Genomic DNA, 26,441 nt, shown 5'->3' with positions numbered 1-26,441 from the left:
AATCCATATATCCATACCTATGTGCATTTATTCCTTCAAACAACCGTTAAAAAGTTTTCAGAAGACACTGGTCATTCTTGCACAGGTGGAATAAAGACCAACAGCAACAGTTTTGATTGAATTTCCTCTTTCTTCATAAAATGGTAGTTCTCAGGGTTTCCCCCTTTCTCTCTGTTGCAATGTGATGTCTGCCTTTGCCTGTAGCACAGGCCTTCCAAGCCCTGTGGGTGGGAATGCAGCAAGGCTTTGAATGTTTTAATAGCAACCTAGCCTGTGGCACGCTGATTCTTTGTCAAGTCATTCCTATTATTTTATTTTATTTTTAGTCTACAAAGGAATAACTTGTATGATCCACAGAAAGCTTATATAATAAGGTTGCTTAGTGTTTAAGATTACTTGAAACCACACCGAATCATAGTTAAAAAGCCTGCAACATCGTGACCCTTTAGCTAAGAGGGATTAGCTGTGTGAAATCACAGGCTGTCATGTGATTATGGCAATTACAGATTTATCATGAAATTAAAAGTTTATGCTGTACTAGGATATGAAAAAAGAAATCAGATGACCTTAGACATACCACTATTTGAGGAATTTGTAGTTTGGGACTTTTAAAGCAATTATTTTTACAGTGACAATATTATTCTGATGGCTAATTTTATCCAGTCTTGTCTATTTTAAAAAAAATGTCCAGAACAATTGAAAATTGCTTAATGGAGACAGACTTCTCAATTCCAATAGCTAGAGGCTGTCCAGTAATTATTGCTTGCTGCATGAAATTAGACACAGTTTGTTCAATTACTTAAAATTAGATCACATGTAAGGTGGCAAAGCAAAATAAGAAAAAAAAAAGAATAATTCTGTCCTCGCTTGATAGCAAAGTAATGAAATGAGAAGTAAACTGTAAAGATGAAAATGTTACAAATCATCTCTGTAGGGTATGGGGTTTTTTTGTTGAAGGGAAGCAAACTGTTGTGTTCAGACAGATGGACATAAGTGTGGCAGTTGTGGATGAATGTGTGTAGAAGGCAGGTCAAATACATGCTATATTTTTGCACATGTAAAATGCAAATTACCCACAAAAAAGAAGTCAAATCCCTTCCCTCTGTTTTTCACTTTACGATTCTGGAGCTGTTTCATGTACACACAGAAAGTACAAGGGATGGTTTGCAGGTGTGCAGGTCATCTCTGGGCTTCCTGTCAAGAAAACAGTGCTTTTAAAAGAACTGAAAATTCCTCAACATTTTTGGGTGAAGAAGTCTCTTATGAAGCTGGTGGCTGTGGTGGTGGGCTTTGAAATAGATGTAATGAGTTAAGAGAAGTTGCTGGAGTTACAACAAAAATCCCTGTTTGATAATGTGAGGTGATACTTGCATGTGACATAGCCACGAGAAGTCAGACTATGCTGTTTACAAGAATATATAAAATCTGCTAAATAGCTATAATACCAATAAGATTGTGGAATTTTATGAGGTTTTAAATTCTTATGGTTTACAAGGTTTCAGTTTATGCCTCATGTAATATTACAGTGAAGAATGCATCCAGAGAATAAGGGAATATTTAGAGGGGAAAAAAAGGATGAATGTGTAACAGCAAATACTTTGTGACAATCAACTGCTAAATGGTGTTGGGATAGGACTAACCAGTTATATCAAATGGTCTTTATTGAAATGCTATTAAGCACCTTGTGCCAGTCCGGGTCTGAATCAGATATGTACTGAGACTTGGGCATCCAGGTTAGGAGCCGAACCAGATCCTCAGAACAGGACTTTTCCTTGAAACTGTTACATTTGCAGTATTTGGCCGTTTCCTTTTGGGGCAGTGGCATTTTTGCATAGATGGGAAGGACAGAAATGATGTTTCTACATTTCAGACTTGGTTGTGGTTTTTGCTGTTGATTTATTAAGCAATCTGTATTCATGCAGAAGCAAATTTTCTCAGAAAGCAAATCAAGTTCTCACAAGAAACTTATGATTGAATTATAACATTATCTTCAATTAAAGGAGTATTTCTTTTCTGTCTCTTAGGATTACCACAGCACAGCTATGTTAATGTCAGGCAAAAATGTGCTGATTGTTGACCTTGCGTTGGCCTGTGTTCAAAACACAGGCATTTGTTTATGTTCAGGATTCTGATCTTATTTGCAAATTATTTTGGGGCACTGGCAAGTTTTGCCTTCACTATCTCAGATAACATCAGTGTGTTTTAGTTTTACAGAGAAGTGCTTTATCACATTCTTTGTTGTTCTTTTAAAAACAGAAAAAAAAATAGATTATTTGACTCTAATCGGTCATTTGAGACAAGTACAAAAAATTTTCAGCTAATGCAACAAATATCCTTCTCAAGTATCAAGGTACTGTCAGTATCCTAAGCAGTTATTTCTCCACTTCACTAATCTTTATAATTGGCTTGTCTTTTACTGCCATTAATTAAGTGATGTAGTAGCCCATTAATAATTATAAAAGAGTGACACACCTCAGCATTTTCACCTTTCAATAATAGATGTCACGCTTCTGTTTTGGGTTGGATTGGGTGGGGGTTTGGGTTTTTTTTTAATTTAAAATAAAAAGTAGGCCAAAAAAGCACATTGTTTTAAATGTTTGTATTTATTTTGGTGTCTTATAGCACCCTTACCCTTCAGAAGAGCAGAAAAAGCAGTTGGCACAAGACACAGGGCTCACTATACTTCAAGTGAACAATTGGTAAGTAATTTTCCTTAGTGTTTCTATATGGCCACTGGCACCCTCTGGCTATTCCTTTGTGGTTTTGGGGACACATCTTGCCCTTGTTGTTCCCCTCCCCAACATTTTATTGATACAAAAGGGGTATAACCAGGTGAGTGGTTTCAGGTGTAGAAAGTATGAGGTTTGCCACTGTATTCTATTCTCTCATCATTCGGGCAGATCTCAGTGTATTCACATTTGATACCAGTCCTCTTTCTGGCTGAGGATGCCTGTTCTTCAACAGGAAGGTACATCCATTGCAGAGCAATAGTCTTGGAAGAGGTTCAGATGTTGGGGGCAAAAAAGGGCCAATTGGCCCCATTTCTGCTGAGCATGTTGTTATTTGGGGATGCTGTCATGCTTTTTATAGAGTTGTTAGAGGGGTTTTTCTTTTTGACTGACATCTTTGTATCTCTTTATCAGTTTGTTTTAAAAATCCAGTTTATGAATAAACTTTGAGGACAATCTGGTTCTTTGCTGCTGAAGTACAGTGTGGAGCAATTTTATTTATTTGTTCCGGCTAAGGGTTGGTGGAGCCCCTGCTCTGTTAATAGTAGTGATTCATTTGAAGGAAGTCAGGATCTGTGCTGTTTCTGCAGCTGCTAACTGTTCGGGGTGTGGTGAAGGTAACCAGTGAAAATTACTCATGATTTAACTATCATACAGCAGCAAACCTCTTTAAAAAAATGTTTGATTTATTACCCTTTGATACTGCATCAAAATGTGGGTTCCTCCCACTATCCCAGAACAAGTGTCATATTTGAAGTGTATTGCAATCTAATACCTTGTAAAACTAAGTGTATCTAATTAATTGTCCTAATATTTTTAGATTAGTGTTTATGATGGGAAACCTTATCCTCTTTGAAGTAATACCCAGAAAATGGCCAAGGCAAACAGCAAGCCTGCTGGGGAAAAGGGAGGGAGGAATGCCAGTTTGCAGACAAAAGTTGTTTTTTTTTTCCCTGTTCAATGAGTGTCAGAGATTAATATTACTGAAGCTCTGATTACATGGCCTAATCCATTTTAGTGAATAAATTTGGTCTTGATGTCCATTGCACCTACATTAACAAACCCTCCTCTCTTAGAGAGAGTAGGAGCCTATGGGAGAGATTTCAGATATATTAAACCCCATTACAGAAAATGTAATTTCTGTCAATATAATCCCATGTATTCTTCAATTTAGTACTTTAGAGATAACAAGCTACTTACAATATATTTGCCTTTGGAGGATTAATTTACAAAGTGCACTATCTGGGAGACGCAGGCGGGCTCACATAAGCATAGCTTGTAAGGGTTATCAATTTCTGTGACCCCACAGCAGCCCTGGGAGATCAATTTTTTGAAGCCCTTTAAGATGCTGAATAAAGGAAAATACCAAATACTTAGTGTATGTGAAGTACGCTTCCAACATGCTTACTTTAAAATGGAGGATTAAAAGGCACAAAACATAAAATTTACATGTTATAAGGTAGTGTAACCCACTGTATTTTGGCTCAGCTGGAAAAAATTAGCCTCTGCTTCAACTTGACATCCTCCAGCCTTCATCCAGGTGCTACCCTAATTTATATGGTTGTCCTTCGGTTTAACGATGGGTGCTTTGGCCCACTAAGAAGCTGTGTGTATTCATCAGGGTCTTGTTTAACAATGGGGTGGAGTAAGGGTGTGTTGCTCCTGCAGGGTCTGGGAGCACAGGATTCAGCATGGACAAATGGGCCAGTTTGGGATGGTCCATCAAAAGAAATTTTTCAAGATGATGAGCATAGGATGAGTTCAACTAAAGTTGGTGGAATTTCTCCAGAGTGACTTTCAGTAGGTTTTCTTTCAGTTTTCTCTTCAGGGTGTTTCTCAGTACCCATCTCACCTCGAATATGAGGAGTTTTTACTTCGGCTTTGTGTCAGGTGTGTTCTTAAAAGTTCCTTATGGGCAAGGAAAAAAAAAAAAGGAGGTCAAAATACATTATAACTGAAGTCTTGTGGATGTAGGGCAGGCTTCCTCTGCTTGAGCTAGTTTAGTGATTCTGCTGTGGTGTTATAATTGTATAAATTATTGAGACAATTCCCCTTCTCTCCCCAGAGGCACAAGGATTTAACACTATAGAGGCAGTGAGGCTTTCTTAAATCACAGGTGGTGGGCAGAGATGCCAAAATATGGCAATTCAGCCCTGGCTTTTTGTAATGGATGCTAAGGAACAAGGAGACTGTGAAGCTGTTGCTGAGTGTGCAGGTTGCACGGGGAATACCCAGCCATGAGGTGACCAATGAGCTACTCATCCCCTCCCAAATCCTCAGGGCAGCCTTCTCAAACCTTTTGCTGGATCTCTTTTCTTCTAAGGCAATGTGCAGAAGAAACTCTTCATACCTAAATGTTTTGCTGCAGGGAAGAGCTAACATATAATTTCTGGTTAGTTTTGCCTTTCTTAAGCAGGCTCATAAGTCATTCAGCCACAACTCACACAAAAAAATTTGCCTTCCTCCTTAGATTCTTCCAAACTTGTTAACACACATGTACATTTTTGTATTAATGATGAGTCATTGTAAATCACTGTTGCAGAGATTAAATAAAATGCTGAAGGGCAGGCTGGGTGCAGATCAGTCATAAATTATTGGCAGCAACACAGCATGTGGGAATACATGAAATGTGCATGAAAAACATAAACTCATGTCTGGTAGCATGGTCGTTAGCACAGACTGGGAATTCTGGATTTTCTGGCTGGAATTAGGAGTTTGCCACAGACCAGTCAGTGAAGAGAGCATTTGTTTTCTGCAGATTGAAGGCATTTAAACAATTTTTTGGGTCATATTTTGAATGCCTTTTCAGTATGTGCTGGTTGCATACTTCAGTTCTCTGCCCTAACAAAAAATATGTGGATTTTCACATATGGACTGCCCTGGTGTTGGGGCTCCCCAGGCTGATGCACATAACTCCTATTGATGGTGGAGGAGTCACAAGAATGGGGTGATGATGTGAGATGTGCCAGAAAATATATCCATGGACACGCACATGCCTTTAAAAATACCACAGTCCCTTTACCATAACCCTTTTCCTGGGGTAGTTTTATTTTTCTTGAAGTAATGAAATAATCCACACAAAGGATTTTTCCCTTGTTTTTTTCCCCCACATGACACCTTCACCTGTGAATCACCAGCATTGCCTTCTAGGACCATCTTTTTGCCTCAGTCGGATGTTTCTGTTGTGGGAAGAGGGAGCCCTTACCCTGTTGCAAAATAAAAGTAAATCTGTGGAAGGTAGGAAGATAGCAGAGTTCAAATGTCATTAGTCTAAATGAACCATTCTGGTCTCTGTCGTATCAGTTGTTTGACCCCATGGCAGTTTAGGGTTCCAGGCTCGGTAACACGAACTAGAAGGGGCACTTTTATGATGCCTATATGGACATGGTAGAGATCTGACCAGGTATAGGTTAATAAGGTGCTTTTCCCAGGTGATAAAAACAATGAATTGAAATATCCAGGGGGTGTGATCCAATCACTTCTTACCTCAGCTGAGAGCCAGTCAGGCTATATTGAACAAGCTATACAGTTTTCTTGTTTACTACATTCCAGCTGAATCCCTTCCCATTAAGAACTAATGGTAAATAATTACTGGTGGTAGTCTATGAAGAAGAGAGAGCAATTCTAATCAAGGGCTGCGTTAGGTGTCAGATGCATGTTTATGTTTTAGAAAGGTCTTGGTGCACACAGATAGATGTTTGTATACTTGTAGAACAATGTGCCTATATAACCTCCTTACATGTGTATGTCTGTATGTGACTGTCTCTCTAAATAATGTTGCATCCAACTGCGTTAAAACGATCCTTAAAAAAGAAAAATTGAGAATTAAAATCCTTAAAGCTCCAGCCTTTATTAGGTATTTCCATTCTGCTTTTTTCAAAATACCCTTGTGCTATCTAGGGCACAGCCCAGACAATGCTGGAGCAGCTAGTCAATATTTTATCTTGCCCTCATTCTTCCGTGCTTCGTTTGTTGAGCTGTATTCAAACCATGCTTGAAGATGGAATTAATAATTACTGCTGGGCTTTCCTGTGGCACTTACTGCTGTAATACCCAAGTCCTTCCCTGACCTCCATGTGCTTATATATGCATACAAGGTTGTGGGTCTGCATGGTATTTTTGCAGTTCCCCTGCAAAGAGAAAGAAAAGTGTTGTCCTGGTTCACAGGGGAAGAAGTGAGGCTCAGAGAGGTCCAGGTCCAGCACAGTCATAAGTTTTGGGTTGGTCTGGGACTTTGAAGTGACTCAAAATTACAGCAATTTATTTGCATTTAGAGTCCAACAATCATTGAAACTTCCTATTTCGTGGAAACTCCAAGTTTTGAGTGCCTTGGTGTCTTACATTGCCAATGTCCAGTGTTGGGAATGGAGGAAAGATGTGAGAAATCAGTAACTTATGGGGAAAGGTTTGGGTTCAATGATTTACTCAGTAGCTCTCAAGAAGTCCAAAGAAGCAGCAGAGCTGAATCTTCTTCTCCAGTGTAGCATTTGGCTGTATGAACCAGGACTGGCTTGCTTTTCTTCCTGCCTTAGTCATTCAACTTTGTCAAAGTTTATTTCCTGTAGAAATAGACTTTTTTATTTTATAATGCCCTGGCCCATTCTTTTAACAGACATAATTGTCATTGGGATGCTTGAGGCATTGAGCCGTATCAAAAATGGTAGTATGAGCTGTAACTGAACTGTAAGGAAGTGCATTAAAGACTAGGGTGCAAGAAACTCTAGTAATACAGTGTCCTGAGTCTTGAGTTCTTGATTTTATGGTCTTGGCTTCTTTAAATGTGAGTTTTGTATATAATTTCCTAGGCTTGCAAAAAACCTCCAAAGAAATCCCAACCAAACATACTGGAAAAAAATTATCAAATAATGTAATCAAAGAATTTCCCTAATCTTACTCTTGGAGTCAGATGAAATAGATTTTACTGAAACTTTGTAAGAAAGACATTTCAAAAGTGCTCCAAGACCAGCCCCAAGATGAGTGTGGAAAATCAGAGATGGACTTGGGATAGGAAGACCTGAGCACCTTCCTGTACGTAGCAGTGCCAGCTCAGAGCATAGACACCCAGAAATAATTTATTACTCTTTTAGTCCCCTCACAACTCTCCTCCAGCAGGAAATTTCCTTCTGCCTCCATTTCTTTGCTTGTGGGTAAGACTAGTGGTAGAGCTTTGCTGCAGTAGTTCCATGGGGCAGGGGAAGAAGTGCTTTGCCATGGCATGGGCAGGCAGGGTGGCATGGTGGGGACAGGAGGATTCTGCACTTCTCACGGGGGAGTGCTCCCCAGAAGCCAGCGATGAATGGGGAGCACCACTGTGAAGGGTGTCCTTTCCATCTGCTCGTCCTGGCTTGCAGATGGTGGGGTTACGGATGGAGCAGATGGGGGAATGCAGATTGGGAGATGCAGATGGAGAGGTGCAGATGGGATCAGATGCAGATGGGGCAGATGCAGAAAGCCCCTGCCTGCCCCTTCACAAAGGGACAGGGGAAAGAGGAATGGCTGCACAACTCTCCACCTTTTGGGAAAGAGTCCCAGGCCCCTCTTTTCCCACTGTGGTTTTTATATCATAGCATGCCAGGTGTTTGGTGCATCTGAAGCACACCCAAACACCCCCAGATCCAACTGATCATGTTGTTTGGTGTTTCCCACGTGTTTAGCCCCATTCCAGCCCCCTGGAGGGGATGGAACAGCTCCTTCCTGAGGCTGGGCATTTAGCGTAGACATCATCTTTGCTCAATTCCTTCATGGAGGGTGATATTCACCCTGAGCAAAAGGCCAGCACATGACCAGTGCACCACTTTAGTCCCACTTAAGCACTATTTTTAGAGTGTAAGTGGGAGAGGAGGCCAGCAGGGAGGGAGCATAGCAAAAGCAGGTGCTGGTAGTATATGCAGCGTTGGATTTTCACCCCTACTGCCTACCAAATTGTGGACTACAATAAATAGGGAAGATACTTGGTTTGCCGAGCACATCACACGCAGGGCTTTTTAGTCCTTGGAGAATAAAATATCTGCTTATTTTCAGATGTATCTATTACTGCTTTTGTTGCAGTAAACAGATTAAATGAGAAAAGGTCAAGATGCAATTTGAATCTGTGTAAGAACATAACAAATACTTTTCTCAGTAATCAGATATAGTAAATACAAGTACTTATTTACTTATAAATGTTAAAACATTCACAAATTATCCTCTCAACTTCAGCAATACGAACTTAACCATCAGATTTTGAAGACAATTTACTTTTCTTCTCTGTGTGATTCAAGAATATGTATACAGTTTTTATTTAAACACTGTTGTGTTAATGAGAATACATGCAAAAGCAGGAAAAATAGGAATAAGAAAGAATATATGTTTTGTGTGTAACAAATACATATTGTTTGATATTCCAGAGAATAAGACAGTAGGTGTTTAGTATATGAAAATCATCCCCCTCCAAGAAAACGCCCACAAAACACCTAGAAAACTATTTTTTAAAGTATCTTGCTGGGTGAATTGTTACATCGTTTGAGCAGTTCAGAATGTGTGCGGTAAATTAGCTGTTCTAAACGTACCATGTGCTGGATTTTTCAAGCAGATTTTTACATTTATGTTTTCACTAAGTCTTAGCTAATTGTTATGCCTTTCACCTTGAATGCCAATTGTAATAATAATATTACATCTGTAGTCTATTTCTCTGTTCTTAAATTACAGCAATCAGGAATACTCACTAGGTAAAATCCCGTATAGTTACTCATAAGAAAATATTGAAATCAGATGAAAAAATGTTTAGCTTGCATATTGCCTTAGACAGCCCTGGAGAGCTGCCAGGCAGTCAAGGTATTATTAGAAAAGCTGAGCAAATAGCTTACAGGGGGAAGAGCTGTGAATGCAGAGCCATCAGGTACTGTCGGATCACCGGATTTTAGGCTGGAATTTCCTTTTTTAGTTCAGTAAAGCCATTTGAAAGTACAGCACAGTGGTTCAAATGTGGGGTTTGGGTTTGTTGAGTGGGTTTAAGAAGTAGTGATACAGTTTTGGCACAGCACATGGGTGTTTTTCCTAAGGGTTCAGGTGCTCAGAGGAGGTGAGTAAAGAGTTTACTTGGGGAAATGCTCCCCTTGGCCTCCAGGACTTCAGGTGGAGGAGAAGATGGAGACCTAATAGACCCTGGGTTTCTTGTGCAGTCCAGCCTTGTCAGTCTCCACAGCCCCCAAACTGCCCCAAAACAAGGGTCATCCCATTCAGGAACACCAAGGAAAGATGTTTCTAACCATTGCTTTGACAGCCCCTGGGTTCAGACTGGGAAAAACAAGCAAAGGAAGCACCATTTATTTCAAAAGCAAATGTGGAATCATTTTGCCCAAGCTAAAAGACTAATTAGTGACACCCTGAGCACTTGGCAAAAAAAGAAACCCAAAAGTTGGTATTATTTTAGTCACATAGATGCTTTAAGGTTGGTTCCCGCTGCAGAGCATTGCACAGTGTGAACAGAGGTTACCTGCCAGTAGTCCTGACTAGCAAAAGGTTAATGTGCAGCCAAGAAAAAACCTCTTTTCCCTCTTCTGGAGTGGTCTTGTATTCAAGAAACTTTTTTTTAGTTGGTGCATTAATGGTCTGTAACGAATGTGATGTCAGGTGCCAGGGAAATAAAATGTAATAGCACCATGCAAGCATTTGCCACTTGCTCTTTTCTCCTCTCCTGCTCTAGCTTTGCTCTGCAGGATCAGGGTAGGGGTCAGAATGCTTTGCTTGATACTTCTTTTTTAAAAATACTGAGATTCAGGTGTGCACCATCTCAAAACTAGAGTTTGACTTTAAAAAAGTGCCTGTTCAGGACACTGTTGTATTGTGGAAATGCTGCACTGGAAGCAAGGGTAGAGCTTTGCATTGTCTCTTTACATACAGTTCTCAGGTCTTGGTTTCTTTTTAGTGCAAGAGATATCCTTGGTATATATTAAAAAAAAAAAAATATTACATGCCCTCAATATATGAAAAGAAAAAAAAGACAGAAGGGGAGAGTAATGGCTTGTCATTGCTTTGCAAGTCAGGCTTTGGTCTACTATTGTCATAGCTATCTGAAGTGTGTTTACATATAGTTTGCCTTTCTGGTATTTTGTGCTTGCACAGACCTGATCTCCACCTATTTTGTGTCAACAGTTGCCGAGATTGGTGTAGAGTGATTAACTGTCACGAACTGTAACACCAACACATGGAGAAAGGTGCCCTCGGAGACCCTTTCTCGCTCTTAAATCAGATGCTTGCTCCAGGCTGCACCTGCATAAAACAAACTGCCTGGTTCAAAACTCAGCCTGAAATAGTAAAAATGGGGCAAATGTTGCCTTTTTCTTGGTTAAATCAATTTTCTCTTCTCAAAAGTGAGACACAGACAGAGGGGCAGGTTGAGGATGTGCTTTCGAGGGCGTGTGTTTTGTCCTGCCTGCCCTGGAATGGTTTTGGTGTATGTGATCCATGGCTGGCTACACCAGCCTTAGCACCAAGCAGGATTCTGCCTTTTCTTTGACTTTTCAAAAATAAAAGAAATGGCAGCAGATGCTGAAAAAATATTGCTTCCACAGTTGTTCAATGAAATCTAGGTCATGTAACAGTTTCATGGGTTATTTTTTTTTCCCTTGCCCAGGCACTGTAGTCCTTGTGTCTTTTTCGGCTAAGGATAAAACTCGATACTGTTAGCTTCTTTTAAATTCAGATTTATCCCAGAGATGTCTGACTTCCCACCTGGGTTATAAAGGTGGTTTGTACCATCTGAGGGCTGATCCCTAAGCTTTCTCTGTCCCCTGGTCTCACAAATTCTTTTAATCTTCAACATTCCTCTGACTTCCCTATGTGTCTTTTGTTGATGTTGTTTTCTGAGTGTGTCTTTTCTTCTGCCCTGAATATGATGCTGTCAGTAGTAGGATTATAAGCAAAATGAATCACTTCACTTAATGGGAAATTATGTTTAGATAAAGTAGATTACAAAGTAGGCTATTAGTAGTGGTTGGAAAACAATGTTTTGAAGTGGGATGTCTTGGGGCACGGAGAGTTTGTTCAGAAGTGTGGGGTTGTTTTTCAGGTTGGCCGTGACTCAGAGTTGTCTCTTTTGTGGTTTCTGGGGAGAGAAAAAAAAAAGGAAAAAAGAATTCAAACCAGTTTTTCAGGTGCCCACATCACACAAAATACATCAATGTGCCTGTATTTGTTGTCTTGATTGTGGTGGGGAAGACACAACCACAGGAATAAAGCTTCCCTCAACACCCCAAACCAGTGTCTCGGGGTATAGACCAGAATGATGTCAAAGCCTATTTCATGTGCAAAACACAGGTCCCATGCAGAACTCCAGTATATTTTCTCTTTGGGGGCCCTGAGAGTGTTTTCTCCCAAAAACACCTGTCGATGGTTTTGGTTTGGCCACCCTGGGCTTGCTTCTCCTTTTCTTGCCATCTGAGGGAGCTGGTGTGGGGTGACTGGGTGTGGAGTTACTCCCTACTCCTTCATTGCCTTTTGGAGATGAGAAGGATGAAGGGATTCATCCAGGAGTATAGGCAGGTCATTTCTCACACCCTTCAGTGAGTGGGAACATATTTGAACCAGCAGCCAGATGTGGGAGCAGCCTCTCTTCTTTTGCTTGGGCTGGAGGACAAGGCACAACTTCCAACTCCCATGCTGTATGTGGGGTGGGGCAGAAGGGAACAGAGAAGCTGTTTGGACAAGGCTCACAATTTGATGTATCGAAGCTCAGAGATCATGCAGGCACTTCTCACAAGCTCTACATTCCCCTAAAAAAGAGGTTATGCTGAGTAGATCGAGGACATTAAACTGCTGAAATAGGGAGGAGTGTTTTCAGAGAAATAGCCAGTATTTTGCTATCAGCTCTCACCCATTCCCAGCTTAATCCCTGCCATCAAATGGGGCTTGGGTTTTTGGCTTGACATGATCTGCTGAAGAAAAGCTGCTGGGTTGCACTGCTGGCATGCACCAGATCAGGACCCAAATTACCGAGTCCGGAGAAGCTCTCCTGAAGGATCAGATGGGAAGTTGATGTTCAAGCCCTTCTCAGAGCTGTGAGAAAACACTGAGCTGGGAGATGTGCATCTCAGTCTGAGCTGCTCTCAAAGCTCTCAAAGAGCCTGCCCACCCTCTATTACAAGTGTTTTTGTGGGAGGCAAGATTTTGTCTGCTAGCGTGTTGTATTCCCAACCACGGTGCTTGTGGGGGCCAGTGCTGTCCCAGGCAGGAGCTAGAGCAGCCTTACTGCTGCTCTACTACATGAATCCTTGCCATATTCCTTAAAGGCTAATTGTGGCACATGGAGATCAGCAAAGTACAGCTGCGCTGGGATTTAGGAGCAGGGAAGAGACGGGAGGTCAGCTCCGCTGGCGCTTTGCCATGTAAAGATTTCCCCTTACATCATCTGGCTGCTGAGGGCGAGTTTACATCTGCTTTGCACCCAGAGGGAATTGTGGTGTCAGGGAATGAGGTTGCTGAGAGTTCTCCCCAGTGCAGCCAAGACCTGCAACACTGCTCTGACTCCCTGGCATCGTCAGGGAGACGCCTGGATCAGAATTTTCACTGGAAATGTTCCATGTTGGCTAAGCTTTTTTAAGGGGAGTATGTGAATGGGAGGGAAGGAGGAGAAGAAGGAGAGCATATCAGAAAGGCCAACAGCAGCTCACCTGTGATGTAGAAGAGCACAGGAGATGGGCAGAGCAGGGAGGCATATCTCCAGGGAGCCCTTCCTCAGGCACAATGGCTCTTCACTCCTCCCCAGCAAAATTTTCATTCAGAACCTGCCAAATAAATAGAAATGGGGTTTAGCGCCATCCTTTTGGGGAACAGGCAAAATTTTGCAAGACTGGAATTGGCTGCTACCCAGCTTTCTTCTAGAAAGACTCATCAAGCAGCCACAGCCATGAGCCCTGCGGAGATATGGAGCATTTGGGCCAGGAGCTTGGGGGTCCCAGCTCGATAGAAAGCCACCAACCATCCCTTCTGTGTCCAGAGGACAGGCCACCACCAAGCTCACTGCTACCCCAAGGCAGTCACCATGCCTGCATTTTGTCCCATGGGGCTGGTACTGGTAGGACAAGGCTTTAAATTGACAAAGGGTAGGGTTAAATTAGATATTAGGGAGAAATTCTTCCCTGTGAGGGTGGTGAGGCACTGTAACAGTTGCCCAGAGAAGCAATGCCCCATCCCTGGAAGCGTTCAAGGCCAGTTTAGATGGGGCTTGGAGCAACCTGGTCTAGTGAAAGGTGTCCCTGCCCATGGCAGGGGAGTTTAGAACTAGATGGAAGGTTCTCCAAAGAACCTTCCAACTCAAACCATTCTAGGATTCTATGATCCTATCATGAGCTGGTGCTCTCCGAAATAGTCTTTTTATTTGGAGGCAGGATGTGTCTAGCAGTGATTTGAGAAGTATGATATGGAGCAAGAGGGGAAGGCTCCCGAGCTTAAGGGCTGGGGAGAAGAGGAGGTGGCCAAAGGTAGAGCTAGTGTGTGCTGGGCCAGCCAAAATGTAGGGCATAGCCAGCTCTCTTACAAGGAGCACATACCTGATCTCATCTCTCTGCTTTCTATTTTTGCCGTCGATATGCTCTCTGCATTAGCAGACTTGGCTTGGGGAGAGATTCGATAGCACTCTCCTGCTTGAAAGCAACTTTTCTGAATGCACAACATGAATCCATTGGTGGGGTCACATAGTAATGCTTGAAGTCAGAAGCTATTTTTAAAACTAAATTGCAGAACCACACATGGCTTTCATTAGTGCTTTACATCAAATTTGTCAGCTAATTAGTGGTTTTTCATCACTAGTTTTTGCATAGTATTTTATTTAATTCACTCTCCAATATTGTCTTGCGACACCCCTCAACCACCAGTGCAGTCCCTGGCACTGATGCTGTGCCAGCAGAGGAGCGAGGAAGAAGAGAACTTGCAGGGGACCTTTCTGATGCTCCTGATGGATGGGCCCTCTGCATTTGGAGTGTATTCCAATGTTACGTGTCTGGAGTGGGTGGTTAGCAGCCCTTGTACTCTCTTCCCTCCCTACCTCCATTTAGTGTTGTAAATGATGTATTGCAGTCCTGAACTGTCTTTGGTTTGGAGGAGGAGGAGAAACCAAGAAAAGTTGCCAAACATGATTTCATGAGGTTTGACTTTAAATTGAACGAAGTTTCTTGAGTGTCTTGGATTTTTTTTTCTTTACAAATAAAGGGAGTACAGAGAGCATGGATTGCTAATGACTGGTAGTTACGGGTCATTAAGCTCACTAACTGACTTCAGGATCAGAACTTTCTAATAACAGCAGTAAGCACTCTTTTAACATTTATTTCTCATTTTAGGGATGGGGAGATGTGATTACCATTTGAAAGTCTGCAGTTATTTTTTCTGTTCATAATTACAGAGGCAGCTTGCTATTTTCAAGGCTGTTTTTAAAACATTTGAAAGTATTCGGTGAAATAATTTCTGTGTTGGTATGGTTTTTTTCTTTTCTTTAACTGACTCTTTTAAAAATCTCTGGAAAACAAACACAGAGAAAAAAAATGAAAATATGTTAAAATAAGGAATAAAGCAGTTACTGAAGTGTAATAATCTTGGTTTATAGCACACTTTCCATTTAAATTGGTTTTATTAGAGATAAACCTGTTAAGCGTTGAGGAATTAAGTGCTGAATAGAGAATGTTGTTTTGCTGCTGTATAAATGAAGGATCCCACAGAGTGCAACTGGTTTTACAAGTAAATTATTTGCCAGTTTGAAGTGCTATGTTTACTTCGGGATCTGTTATAAAAATTATGATTTGTTTGTTGTCAAGAGGGATACTGGTTTTTTTCGGAGGGGCATGAGAGGTTTTAGCACTGGGGTTTGTAGGTAATGTGGGCTTTCTCATTCTCCTTACGCCTGGTTTGCTAGGAGGAGCTCAAGGAGAAAATGAGGCAGAGAGATTTTCAGGAATTTCTTGGCTCTGCTAGTGAGACAGATTTCTGGCGTGCAGCACTTTGGGACAATACTGAGAGGGAGCAGCCTGTGACTCCAAGCAGCAGAAGTCAGTAATGGTGCGAAATTCTCCTCATTTCAGAGGGCTGGGGGCAGAGAAAAATTCAGTAGACCGCAAAGTCTCAGCATCTCCTTTCAGACAGCTGGTCCTGGAAAATTTCATTCAAAGACTGCAAATTGGAAGTCCCCACAATCGCTCTGTCGATTCTTGAGCAAAGGTGACTTTGGAAATTCGTGACAGCAGAGGAAGGTCTTGTTTTATTCACTCAACAGAAGTGAAATACAAGGGGAAGGGAGAAAGAACAGATCTGTGCAGAAAATGTCACTTGGGCTGTAACCTGAGCCTTAGCGAGCTGTGCCTTTTGGAGGGTTTGGTGACCCTCTGAAACTCCTTGCTCTCTGGCTGCTATTATTGTAGCCAATTTCCAGCTAAAATAAGTCTTTTGTCATCACCAGCCATGCAGCCTCTTGCTGAGAAGAAACAAAACTTGTGCGTGGCAGCAAGGGCGGCCAAGCTGAAGGTCAGAGTGCAGAGGCAGATTGCTGCATCCCTGGGGCTGGGGCTGGAGCTCACCCGTGGGACCCGCGATGCGCCAACCAGGGAGTCTGCCCGTGACCTCTGGAGACAGACCTCAGGCGAGAAGCCTAAGAGAAAATATCCTAGTAAAATGCAAATGGGAGAAAAGAGGGTTTCCTCCTCCTCTTTAGGGTTATGCAGGTGGAATTGCTGGGTTTTTCTTGCTTTTTGGGACACGGCAGAAAGTGCAATCCCATGTGCCTGAAAAGAACAAGGAAAAGCTAACTTGAAAAAAATAGAAAATACTTCAAACTTCTGTGTTTGCCCAACTGTTCAAATGTTTTCTCCATGCCAGATCCTTCCCCTTACAAAACAAAAAAAAGGAGGAAGGAAAAAAAACCACCCAGCCCAAGGCATCACTGTGCTGAGTGCAACTTGTACACTGAGGGATATTATGTTGTTGTGCCACTATTGATCCTACTCTTTTGAGGCAAAAAACTCAAACCAAAAATCCCTTCCTCATCAGAGCAAAGGTACCACAACACAGAGCACCGGTGTGGGGAAAAATACTTTATGCAAGCCTTTGAGCCCTTATTGGGTCTTTACTCACGTGAGTAAGGTTATACATCTGTCTTAAGTTTTATGCTAAATTGTATTTTGATAATACTCCATTTCATTAGCAGTTAGTATGCAATATCTTTTTTAGGTCCTGATTACTCTGAATTTTTAAAGATTAGAGTGATTTAGAGTTTCTTTCTCTTAAGATAGATGAATATGAGCATTTGGAAAAAGGGGAAGGGAGATTTTGCCTGTTAGCTTTTCTGTTCCATCATTTTTGCTGATGTTCAAATCAGCTTGGCACTTTGCAAATTCAAAGAGTGATCAAAAGATCCTGGCCCTTCTCTCAAAGAAAAAAACTGAGAGTATGAAGAAATTAACTACATGCCCGTATATTTCTGCAGCAACAGTTAATTTGCAGTTTTGCTTGCAAAGAGTTCTCAAATGTGATTTATAAACATCACAGCACTGCATTGTGGTGTCTCAAGGCAAGCTACATTAATTGTTTTAATCTGATAGGTTCTTACAAATTCCAGGTTTGGGATGCAGGAAGAAACTTGAAAGTGAATACTTTCTTCTTTTTTTTTCTTTTTTTTTTTTTAAATGCATAGTGGTTTGGAGTCTACTATAATGCAAAGTAAAGCGTTGTGTTACAAAGGCAGGGAGGATGGGACAGAAGGTTAAAGGGCATCCTGGAAACAAACAGCTGGACCAGTTTATTTAAACAGATACAAGGATGGGGAGCTGACCTCTGTTTGACTTCTAGTGGGAGGAGCGAGAATGTCATTTTATTACTTTGCCCAGAAGGAAAATGTTCTTGTGTCTGAATTCCCCCCAAAGACATCCAAACATTTAGCTGTTTGGCAGAATTGCTACTTACAGAAAATACTTACACGAATGTGTAGGAAGAAGATAACTGTTAAGTACCTATGTGTAAAATGTTCTTAAAGCAGATAGCCCAAATGATAGCATGGGGCAAACAGGTGAGATTATGTTTTACCATAGGCACATCTGGTGGGTAATTACTGGTAAACTCTAGATATATAGTTTATTCTACTATATTAGTATATAAACAATACTATATATAGTACAGTTTATTATTTTGAGACCCCCACCCCCCTCTTAAAAGTGCTTGTAGTTTGGAGGAGAAGGAAGAAAAAGTCGTGAAGTTGAGGTTGTTACATGCCTAATGTTGCTCAGCACTTATTTGGGGTAAAAGTTATTTCGGTGACCAGTCACTCTCACACTACCCCTTCCTCCTGCCACACTACCAGGTCCTAGCAGTGGGGCAGAAGGATGGACTAAACACAGCAAAAGCCTTACCAGACTCACAAAAAGAAATTGCTGAGGCACTAGGGTTTTGTGGTGTTGTTTTACTTCGAAGAGTTACTGTGAAAATTGCTTTCTGCAAATGCAAATTACAGATATTAAACAATTTTCTAATTGGTCATGGAGCTAAGGCAGCTAACGGGGGAAAAAAGCAGGGGTTTTTTTAATTGCTTATTTCACATGGTGTTTGTGCTACACCTGTGCTTATAATGAGAAAGGAGAATTAGTCTAACCTTCTGCTCACATGATTCTAATTTTCATGGTTTGTACAAGATAATGATAAACTGATTTGCAACACTGTTTGCTGGAGTCGAGAGGGGGTGTTTATTGGAAATGTGTAGAAAAATTGATCCAATACTGTTGCTGACAAAACATGACCTAGTTCAGGTGTAAGGTTTCCAGACTGGCACCCGGGTTTGGTGCCTTTGAGCCCGTTTCCACAAGACAGGTTTGATAAAAACTCAACATCTTGATTCATTTTTGCAGGAGTTTGGGTAATGGGTGTCAGTGGGGAATGGGAGATAGGAGGAGTCTGAAGTCACTGTGCTGGTCTTTGATGAGGGCAAAAGAAACAGCATGGGGCAGTGGTTTGCTATTCTTCTTCTCTCTGGTGTAGGCGAATGGGTGGGCAGAGCTGATTCCCATGGAAAGATCCTGGTGGCTTTATCTCTGTGGTAGGAGAGCTCCTGCTAAGCCACCCCAAGCAGAGGCAATGAAAACAAGCATCAAGTACTCCTTTGTGGACTTTCCTATCCCATTTTACAAGTGTACTGTGGTTTAGCCCACACTCACACTTCTTCCTTTACTAGTAAATGGTGTGGCATACATATTTTTTTTATTCTTTTTCTCTCTTATGAAGAGTGCAAAGTCTGGTTATGCAGCTTTGCCGTGACTAAGTCTCAATGGAGATTTTTTCCAAATGGATTTTAAGTAAACTTTCTGCTGAGTGAAACCTCAAGAGAGATTCTTCAAACGGTCTTCATTCAGACAGGTTCCCAGCCATGGTTTCCAGCCTCCTGATTTCATCACCATGGGGAGACCAGGGTACTTGCGATCTCTCTCCTTCTTCTGTTTTGTTCCAAATTATTTTGAATATTTCCAAATATGCATTGCAGGACTAACTAAGGCGAAGAGCTACAGAAACACGAAGAGTGGGGCTGCAGATAGCTGTTTTTAAAAATGACTCTACCTCCTTTTTTTATTATTTCCAAAGATCTTCTTTTCATTGTTTGGGGGGGAATTTTCAGTAGTCCAGTAATTACAGTTTAACAAGATGTTTGCTGTAAATGGTCAGGCCTAGCTGGAGAAAACAGGATTATAAATTCAATTACTGTAAAGCTATGACCTCGCCTTGACCCCCTCAGACTTTGCATAAAGAGAGGGAGGGGGGAGAAAGCCCACCAAGAAATGACTAGGAGGAATGCATGGCTCTGAAGTCCCCAGCAGTGTGACTTAGCGGTGATAAAAGTCCAGACGTTCCCTCATTTGATGGGGTTCTGCCATCACAGTTCATTATCTTAATAGTGGGCATTAAAAGGGAATTAGGTTTGCAAGAGGTAGGGGCAGGTTTTGATAAAGAAAAAAATTGGAAAAAGAAGTTAGAGGACATAAGGCAGAAATGACACTAATGAGGGGGGAGGTAGCAGATGCCCTCACGAGCATCTCACCAGCTTCACACGTTTTTGTTTTTTTGGTGCCCCATTCTGTATTGAGAAGAGCGTTGCTGGCATTGTTTCCTCAAAACTCGGCTAATTCCCCCATGAAAAGATGAAATGGAAGTGTCCGACTGTGCTAAAAAGCAGGCAAACATAAATCAGCTTGGAAACCCCAAGCTCGTGCTCTCAAAGGTCATCAGGGTTAGAGGTTTAGCAGTATTTGCATCCCCGTGCAGCCTGATGGAGAGCGCCACAGTAGGGCGAGAGGGCTTGGGGATGGGTGGAAGACATCCCTTCCCTAACCATTTGCTTTTCTCTGTTTTCTTGCAGGTTTATTAATGCTAGAAGAAGGATAGTTCAGCCCATGATAGACCAGTCCAATCGAGCAGGCAAGTCCCCAGTAGTAGCTGTATTCAAGTCACACAGGAGTAAACAATCCTCAAGCCATTCACCAGGAGGTCCAGTACCTGGTAAATAAATGAGAAATGAATGCTGGGAGTGACAGACAATTAAAATACAACCAGCTTTCTTTCATTATGACTCTGATCATTTTGGAAAAAAATACACTGAAAATTCAAAAAGGGAAACTAAAATGATCCACTCCGTGACCGGACTTTCTGTACATTATCCCAATTATTCTTTTATTTTTTCAGTAGTTGTTTGCAGTTTTCCTTCCCGGCTCTTTCTGCTCCTGTGACCACTCCCTGGTGCATGGCTTGGTGTGGAATTGCTGTAAACTTTATTACCTGTCAAAAGGGCAAAGGGGTCAGAATCACTTGTGGGACTCAGTAAAGTTCAAAGACATTCAATGAGGTAGAGCTTTATGTGCTTTAATAACCCAAGCCAGCTTACTTCTGAAGCTGGTTTTTAATGTACAGTGAAAACCTCCAGTTCAGGTAGTGGTGCTTGTATAGGCTCATTGTGTCCCTCGGCTCTTCTTTTGGGAAGAGCATTTGCTGTTTACTTTGGGGGTATTTATTTATATTTTTTCAAAAGACCTTAAGTTTTCACATGTTGGTTCTATTTGGGGTCTTGGCTCACAGCTCTCTGGGGGGTATTTACCATCAAGGATTATCATAGCCCGTTACTCCCATTTGGTTTTGTTTTCCAAGTCTCACTGCCAAACTCCAAATCCATCGTTGTCCAAGATGCCTTTGGGCCACACTTCCTCTTCAAGTACATTCGATTATTTGTCATTAGGCATAAATATCTGGCATGGATGTGTTCAGGTCCTGCCCTTTGAAGGCACAAGGGTGTAATTTAACACACTGAGATTTCAGTGTGACTATTCCAGCCATAAAATCCGGCTCCTATGCAGGTTTTTGCATTGACGTCAGCAGTGGCAGCAGCTGGAGCCGGGGCTCCTCATGTCTCAAGATTTCAGTTTGCTAACTTCATTTCCAAACTTGCAGAAGGAAATTAAGCCAAACTAAGTATGCTTGTTAGGCCAGCCACTAAATACACACAGTGGATGTTTTCCCTTCTTTTTAGAGCCAGCATTGATAGTCTGTGGGTGGGGGGGGTCGTGTCTTGATGCCATGAGAAGAGGCGACCCTATTGGCTATTGCTAAAAAGAAATGTTCTGCACCTTTCCAGTAAGTCAAGGAACACCCTACAACCCCGATGGGCAGCCAATGGGAGGTTTCGTGATGGACGGCCAGCAGCACATGGGCATCCGAGCGCCAGGTAAGCCCCCGGGACAGCACCGCCCACCTACGGGTGGCCTCGGTCGCGCCACCACAGGTAAACACCTCTGCCCTCTGCCGCCATCCCAGCTGCCTGCCTTGCCTCACCTGTCTTCTGCCTGCCTTCCACGCCACCGAGAGAAACCAGGCATCTCCTTGCTCGAGCTGTCCTGGACCCTCTGCCGTGCTATGTTTTGGAAAGGGGCTTTTGGCACTATCTGTTGACTTTGCTCATTTTCTGGCATCTTCTTGGATTTTTATCTCCCTCTAGGACCTATGAGTGGAATGGGCATGAATATGGGCATGGAGGGGCAGTGGCACTACATGTAACCTTCACCTAGGTAACCAATGGCAAAGCCAGGGGGAAGTAAGTACAAACGAGGTCTTTGTTCTCACTTTGTCCGAGGGATATTTGTCTTCTTGCATTTCCCTATGTTCTCCCTGCCCATAGCCTCATGCTTGTTCCTTCCTTTCCATCCATCCATCCTACACCTGGGCTCCTTTGGGTTTTCTCTCCCTCTGGTTCAGCTCCAGCTTTCCAAGCTCCCAAACCCCCCGCCCGCGCGCGCGCCGTACATTGACGCTGCCGTACATCGATGCCGCCATACATTGATGCTATTATCCATCCCCGAGCACATGACAAAACAAGGAGCAGCCAGGGAGGTGGGGGAGCCCGTCGTCTTGGCAACAGACTGATTTGCAAAATGTAAGCGGTCTGCAGCAGCGCAGGGAGAGGAAAGAGCATGTCCCCAAAGTGTCATAAATCTGTCTAACCGCAGTTGATGCATGAGTTACATTTCTCCCGCTAACCTGCAAGACACCAAAAAAGCCAGAGACTTCTCATGGGGTAGGAAAAAAAAAAAACAAGCAAAAACCGGCAGCTTCACTTAGTTGCATTTTGGAAAGCGATGGACGAAACTTTGATTTTTTTTTTTTTTTCAAGTTTATTTCTCTTTGTCTGTCCGTCATAATGGGATTACGTGTGGCAAAGGAAAAAGAGAGAATACAAAATAGAGGTGTGCGCAGCAGGCTATGGAGCTTAGCCCAGGCTAATTGACTATATCCAAATTAAGTATGCCATCACTTGCAGTGTGACAAATGGATTTGACTTATTCAGTATACAAAAATAGAGATCATTAATGCAATCTTCAGTGGCAGACCTCGCAAAGAAAGCCTAGAAAAACTGTTGCAGTTTTTTTTTCCCTCTTGTCTTTTTCTAGGGGAAAATACATTATACAAATTTTGGTGTGGTTTTTTTTTTTTTAAAGAGTAAAGTGATTTGAAACACCAAGACACGATACCATGTTTAAATGGTGCTTGATTCTGCTTCTCTTGCTCTCTTTCTGGAGTTAAAAGAGTTATTTCAGCATCTTTGCTGTGCCCCCAGCCTATATTAACATAGGGTTTGAAGTTACCCAGGGCAAGTGTATTTCGTAGTAGTGTTCTCTGAGCCCAAGTCAAAACTAAGTTTTAACAATTAGCTGTGAAAACATTCCTCTGAGCTTGGGAATGCAATAGCCTTATTACCTCATCATGAAAATTTCTAGCTTAGTTAATTTAAATATTGTTTCTTAGTTTCTGGGTCAATTAAATTTAAATGATGTATTTTATGCTTCGTGACCAATTAAATTAATAGGTTATTACAAAAAAATATTATCATCTTTTTTGATTAAAGAGCTGTGAGTACAGTATATTTTATAAGCAATTTTCATTAGTTCAAAACTGTTCCTTTAGGCTAGATTAAGCAGCTATTCATTGCTAGAGCCTTGAGACCTGATTCCAAGGTGTTCGGCGCATTCACAGCGCGCTCTTACTTAGAACTAAAGCCAATTGAACCTACTTAGCAATAGCGTATGCCTTTCACCCTTGATGATTATGGAGCTTATAGCTCTCCGAAACAATACACCTGTCAGTTCCCATCAGCTACAGCAATCCAAGCAGAAGGCAGAGGCCCACAGAAAGCAGGAGGTTTTATTGTTTTAGGTCCAATTTTTTTCTTATTGTTCTCCCAAACCCACTGAAAGGTTTGACTGAGTTGTGCGTCTGATTTTTTTGCAGCCAGAGGTGATCAGGGGGGTAAAGAAATAATTGATAACTGTTATTGATTATGTATATGTTTTAATGTGCCTAAAAATATGAGTTTGATTTAGCAACCGTACTTAGTAATCCTATCAATTTCGGCTTCCTATGAGGCCTTTGTTCAGTGATGTATGTCCCTGCTGTATTGCATCTATTTGAATGGCACAAATACTTGGGACAGATTCCAAGAGATCAGGCTCAAGAGCTAAATAAATAGCTGTTGATAAACCTTGACACCTATTTAACCCATCGCTCCTCCCAAGTCCCTTGTTAGCTGCTACAGATTCTCCGCCTTGTATTCCCAGCATGCTTTTACAAGTGGGGAGACGAAGGCAGGTGGCTGGAGTAAGGCCATGGGGAATGGAGCCCACCTGAGAGCTCTCCATGTGACGTTAGTCATCTTCAGGCTGGCTCTGCCTCTGGCATGCTTCCAGATCAGAAACACCTCCTTTGCATACGTTCCTGTCCATAAAAGCAGAAAGCTGTTTTATCTCCAAAAACTCTGCATTTGGAAGGGGGAGGACGTTCTTGGGCTTTTTTTTGACCTGGGGGCCATTCCTGTTTCCGTCACTGTGAGTCCATAGGTAGACTCCCAATTCCACAGAGACAATGGCGCTCGCAGGCCCGTGACTCCACATCCCGCCTCGGGCTGGAGCCCGGCCTCCCTGTGCCCGTGTGGAGCAGCTTCGTGGCCCGATGTCAGTAGCCAGTCCCCACCACTCACCACCACCTCTTTCTCTCCCTTTGCAGGGCTGCAAAGTATGCCAGGGGATTATGTGTCTCGGGGTAGTCCAATGGGTATGAATATGGGACAGCCAAGCTATACCCCGCCCCAGATGCCCCCCCATCCTGCTCAGCTGCGTCATGGCCCCCCCATGCATACCTACATTCCTGGACACCCTCACCACCCAGCGATGATGATGCATGGAGGACCACCCCACCCTGGAATGCCCATGTCAGCATCAAGCCCCACAATGCTTCATACCGGCGAGCCAGCAGTGAGCGGACAAGTGATGGACATTCATGCTCAGTAGCTTAAGGGAAATACACGTTGTCTGCAGCGATGGTAGATTTCAAACATTGTCTTTCTGCAATGACTATGGAGTTCTTGGCATCAACTTTGGACCAAGGGACGTTCCAATTTTTCACAGGGACCCTGAAAAGCAGGAAAACACCAACTGAAGTCAACTTCTGGGGACACGCTAAATACCTATATAAGACATTAAGAGAACAAAGAGTGAAATATTGTAAAATGCTATTATACTGTTATCCATATTACGTTGTTTCTTATAGATTTTTTAAAAAAAATGTGAAATTTTTCCACACTATGTGTGTTGTTTCCATAGCTCTTCACTTCCTCCAGAAGCCTCCTTACATTAAAAAAGAAGCCTTACACTTATCCTGCAAATGACAGAAAGGGCTTATTTGCAGGATTTTTAGAGCATTAAAATAACTATGTCAGGCAGAAGAATCTTTCTTCTATCCTAGGATTTCAGCCATGCGCACTCTCTCTCTCTCCCCCCTCTCTCCTCCTCTGTCTGTCTTTCTTCCCTTTCTCTCCCTTTCTCCCCGTCTCTCTCCCTCTCTCTCTTTCTAGCCTGGGGCGTGAATTTGCATGTCTAATTCATTTACTCACCATATTTGAATTGGCCTGAACAGATGTAAATCGGGAAGGATGGGAAAAACTGCAGTCATCAACAATGATTAATCAGCTGTTGCAGGCAGTGTCTTAAGGAGACTGGTAGGAGGAAGCATGGAAACGGAAAGGCAGTGTATTTGAAGCCTAATTGTCACATCAGAGCATCCTTGTCCCCATGCAGCAACCACCACCTTGTACATCACTTCCTGTTTTATGCAGCTCAAAACATGGACTGAAGATTTATTTTTAATATGTTGACTTTCTTTCTGGGCAAGACATCGGTCATGTGTGCATTTTTTTTTCCATAGTCCCATCATGGAGCATTTATGTATACATTGTAAATAAATTTTGTGCAAAAAGGACTGGAAAAATGATCTGTATTATTGCAATTTTTTGTAAAAGTAGCAGTTTGGTATGAGTTGGCATGCATACAGATTTACTAAGTGGGATAAGCTAATTATACTTTTTGTTGTGGTTAAACAAATGCTTGTTGATAGCCTTTTTCTATCAAGAAACCAAGGAGCTAATTATTATTAATAATCATTGCACACTGAGTCTTAGAGTTTCTGATTGAAACAGTTTGGATTGTATAATAACTCAAAGCCCAGTTGTAGTAGTTTGAGTGCAGTAATGAAATCTGAATCTAAAATAAAAACAAATTATTTTTTGTCATGGTGACTCCACTGCCTGCAAAATTTGTTTCCTGCCCCCATGCAGTATTTGTAGCCATTCTATCCCAGACTGAGAGCCGAGCAGTTACAAAATTCATCTGGCTCTGGAGATGTTACCTATCATTTGCTATTTAAATATCAGCTTCATATTTAAAGAATGTAAAAGTAATGCTACGCTGCATAAAGAAACTTCTTGGAACTTGCACCATAAATTGTCAGGATGGGAACTGTTGCCTGTAAATAAATGTAATATCGTAGGGCATTATTGGGACAGAAATTTGTAGTGTTACCCCCTCTCCCTCCCAAATTATAGTTCTAAAACACAGTTCTAATTATTGAGTTCCTTACTGGAACTGAGCATACTAAGGAAGGAGGAAAATAAAACTCGGAAAACATTGCCTGGGCAATGCATATCTGTAAGGGGATGAGGTGCTGCTGGACCTCTGCGAGCAAGGCCAGTGCAGACCCTCATTAACCAATTTCCTCGCACATTTGTGCTTTCTGCACCACAGCCAGCGAGTGAAAGAGCCCCAACCAGCCTGCTCAGGCTGAGACCTCGTTTGCTTTAAGTCAAATCGCAGCTATAGAGGAAAAAGTAGAGATTCCCAGGGC

At 42.1% G+C, this 26,441-nt stretch overlaps 1 protein-coding gene across 5 annotated transcripts in view; it reads left to right on the top strand.

Annotated features, from left to right (window-relative positions):
- Positions 1 to 25,830, top strand: part of MEIS1 (Meis homeobox 1) — a 108,197-nt gene extending 82,367 nt beyond the window's left edge. For 3 of the 5 annotated variants that reach the window (XM_069009067.1, XM_069009066.1, XM_069009065.1), the window contains exons 9-12: positions 2,623 to 2,699; positions 20,086 to 20,144; positions 21,352 to 21,441; positions 24,270 to 25,830. In XM_069009067.1, coding sequence (XP_068865168.1) covers positions 2,623 to 2,699; positions 20,086 to 20,144; positions 21,352 to 21,441; positions 24,270 to 24,553 — 510 coding nt within the window. In that variant the 3' untranslated portion in view covers positions 24,554 to 25,830. Of the gene's footprint in view, positions 1 to 2,622; positions 2,700 to 20,085; positions 20,145 to 21,351; positions 21,442 to 21,711; positions 21,808 to 24,269 lie in introns of all 5 variants that reach the window. The other 2 variants (XM_069009071.1, XM_069009070.1) reach the window with 1 other exon arrangement.
- Positions 25,831 to 26,441: the final 611 nt, after the last annotated feature.

This window comes from Aphelocoma coerulescens, chromosome 3, assembly GCF_041296385.1.
Source record: "Aphelocoma coerulescens isolate FSJ_1873_10779 chromosome 3, UR_Acoe_1.0, whole genome shotgun sequence".
Taxonomy (NCBI): Eukaryota; Metazoa; Chordata; class Aves; order Passeriformes; family Corvidae; genus Aphelocoma; species Aphelocoma coerulescens.
Note: the sequence above shows the minus strand (reverse complement) of the source record. Positions and strands in the feature narration are given on the sequence as shown.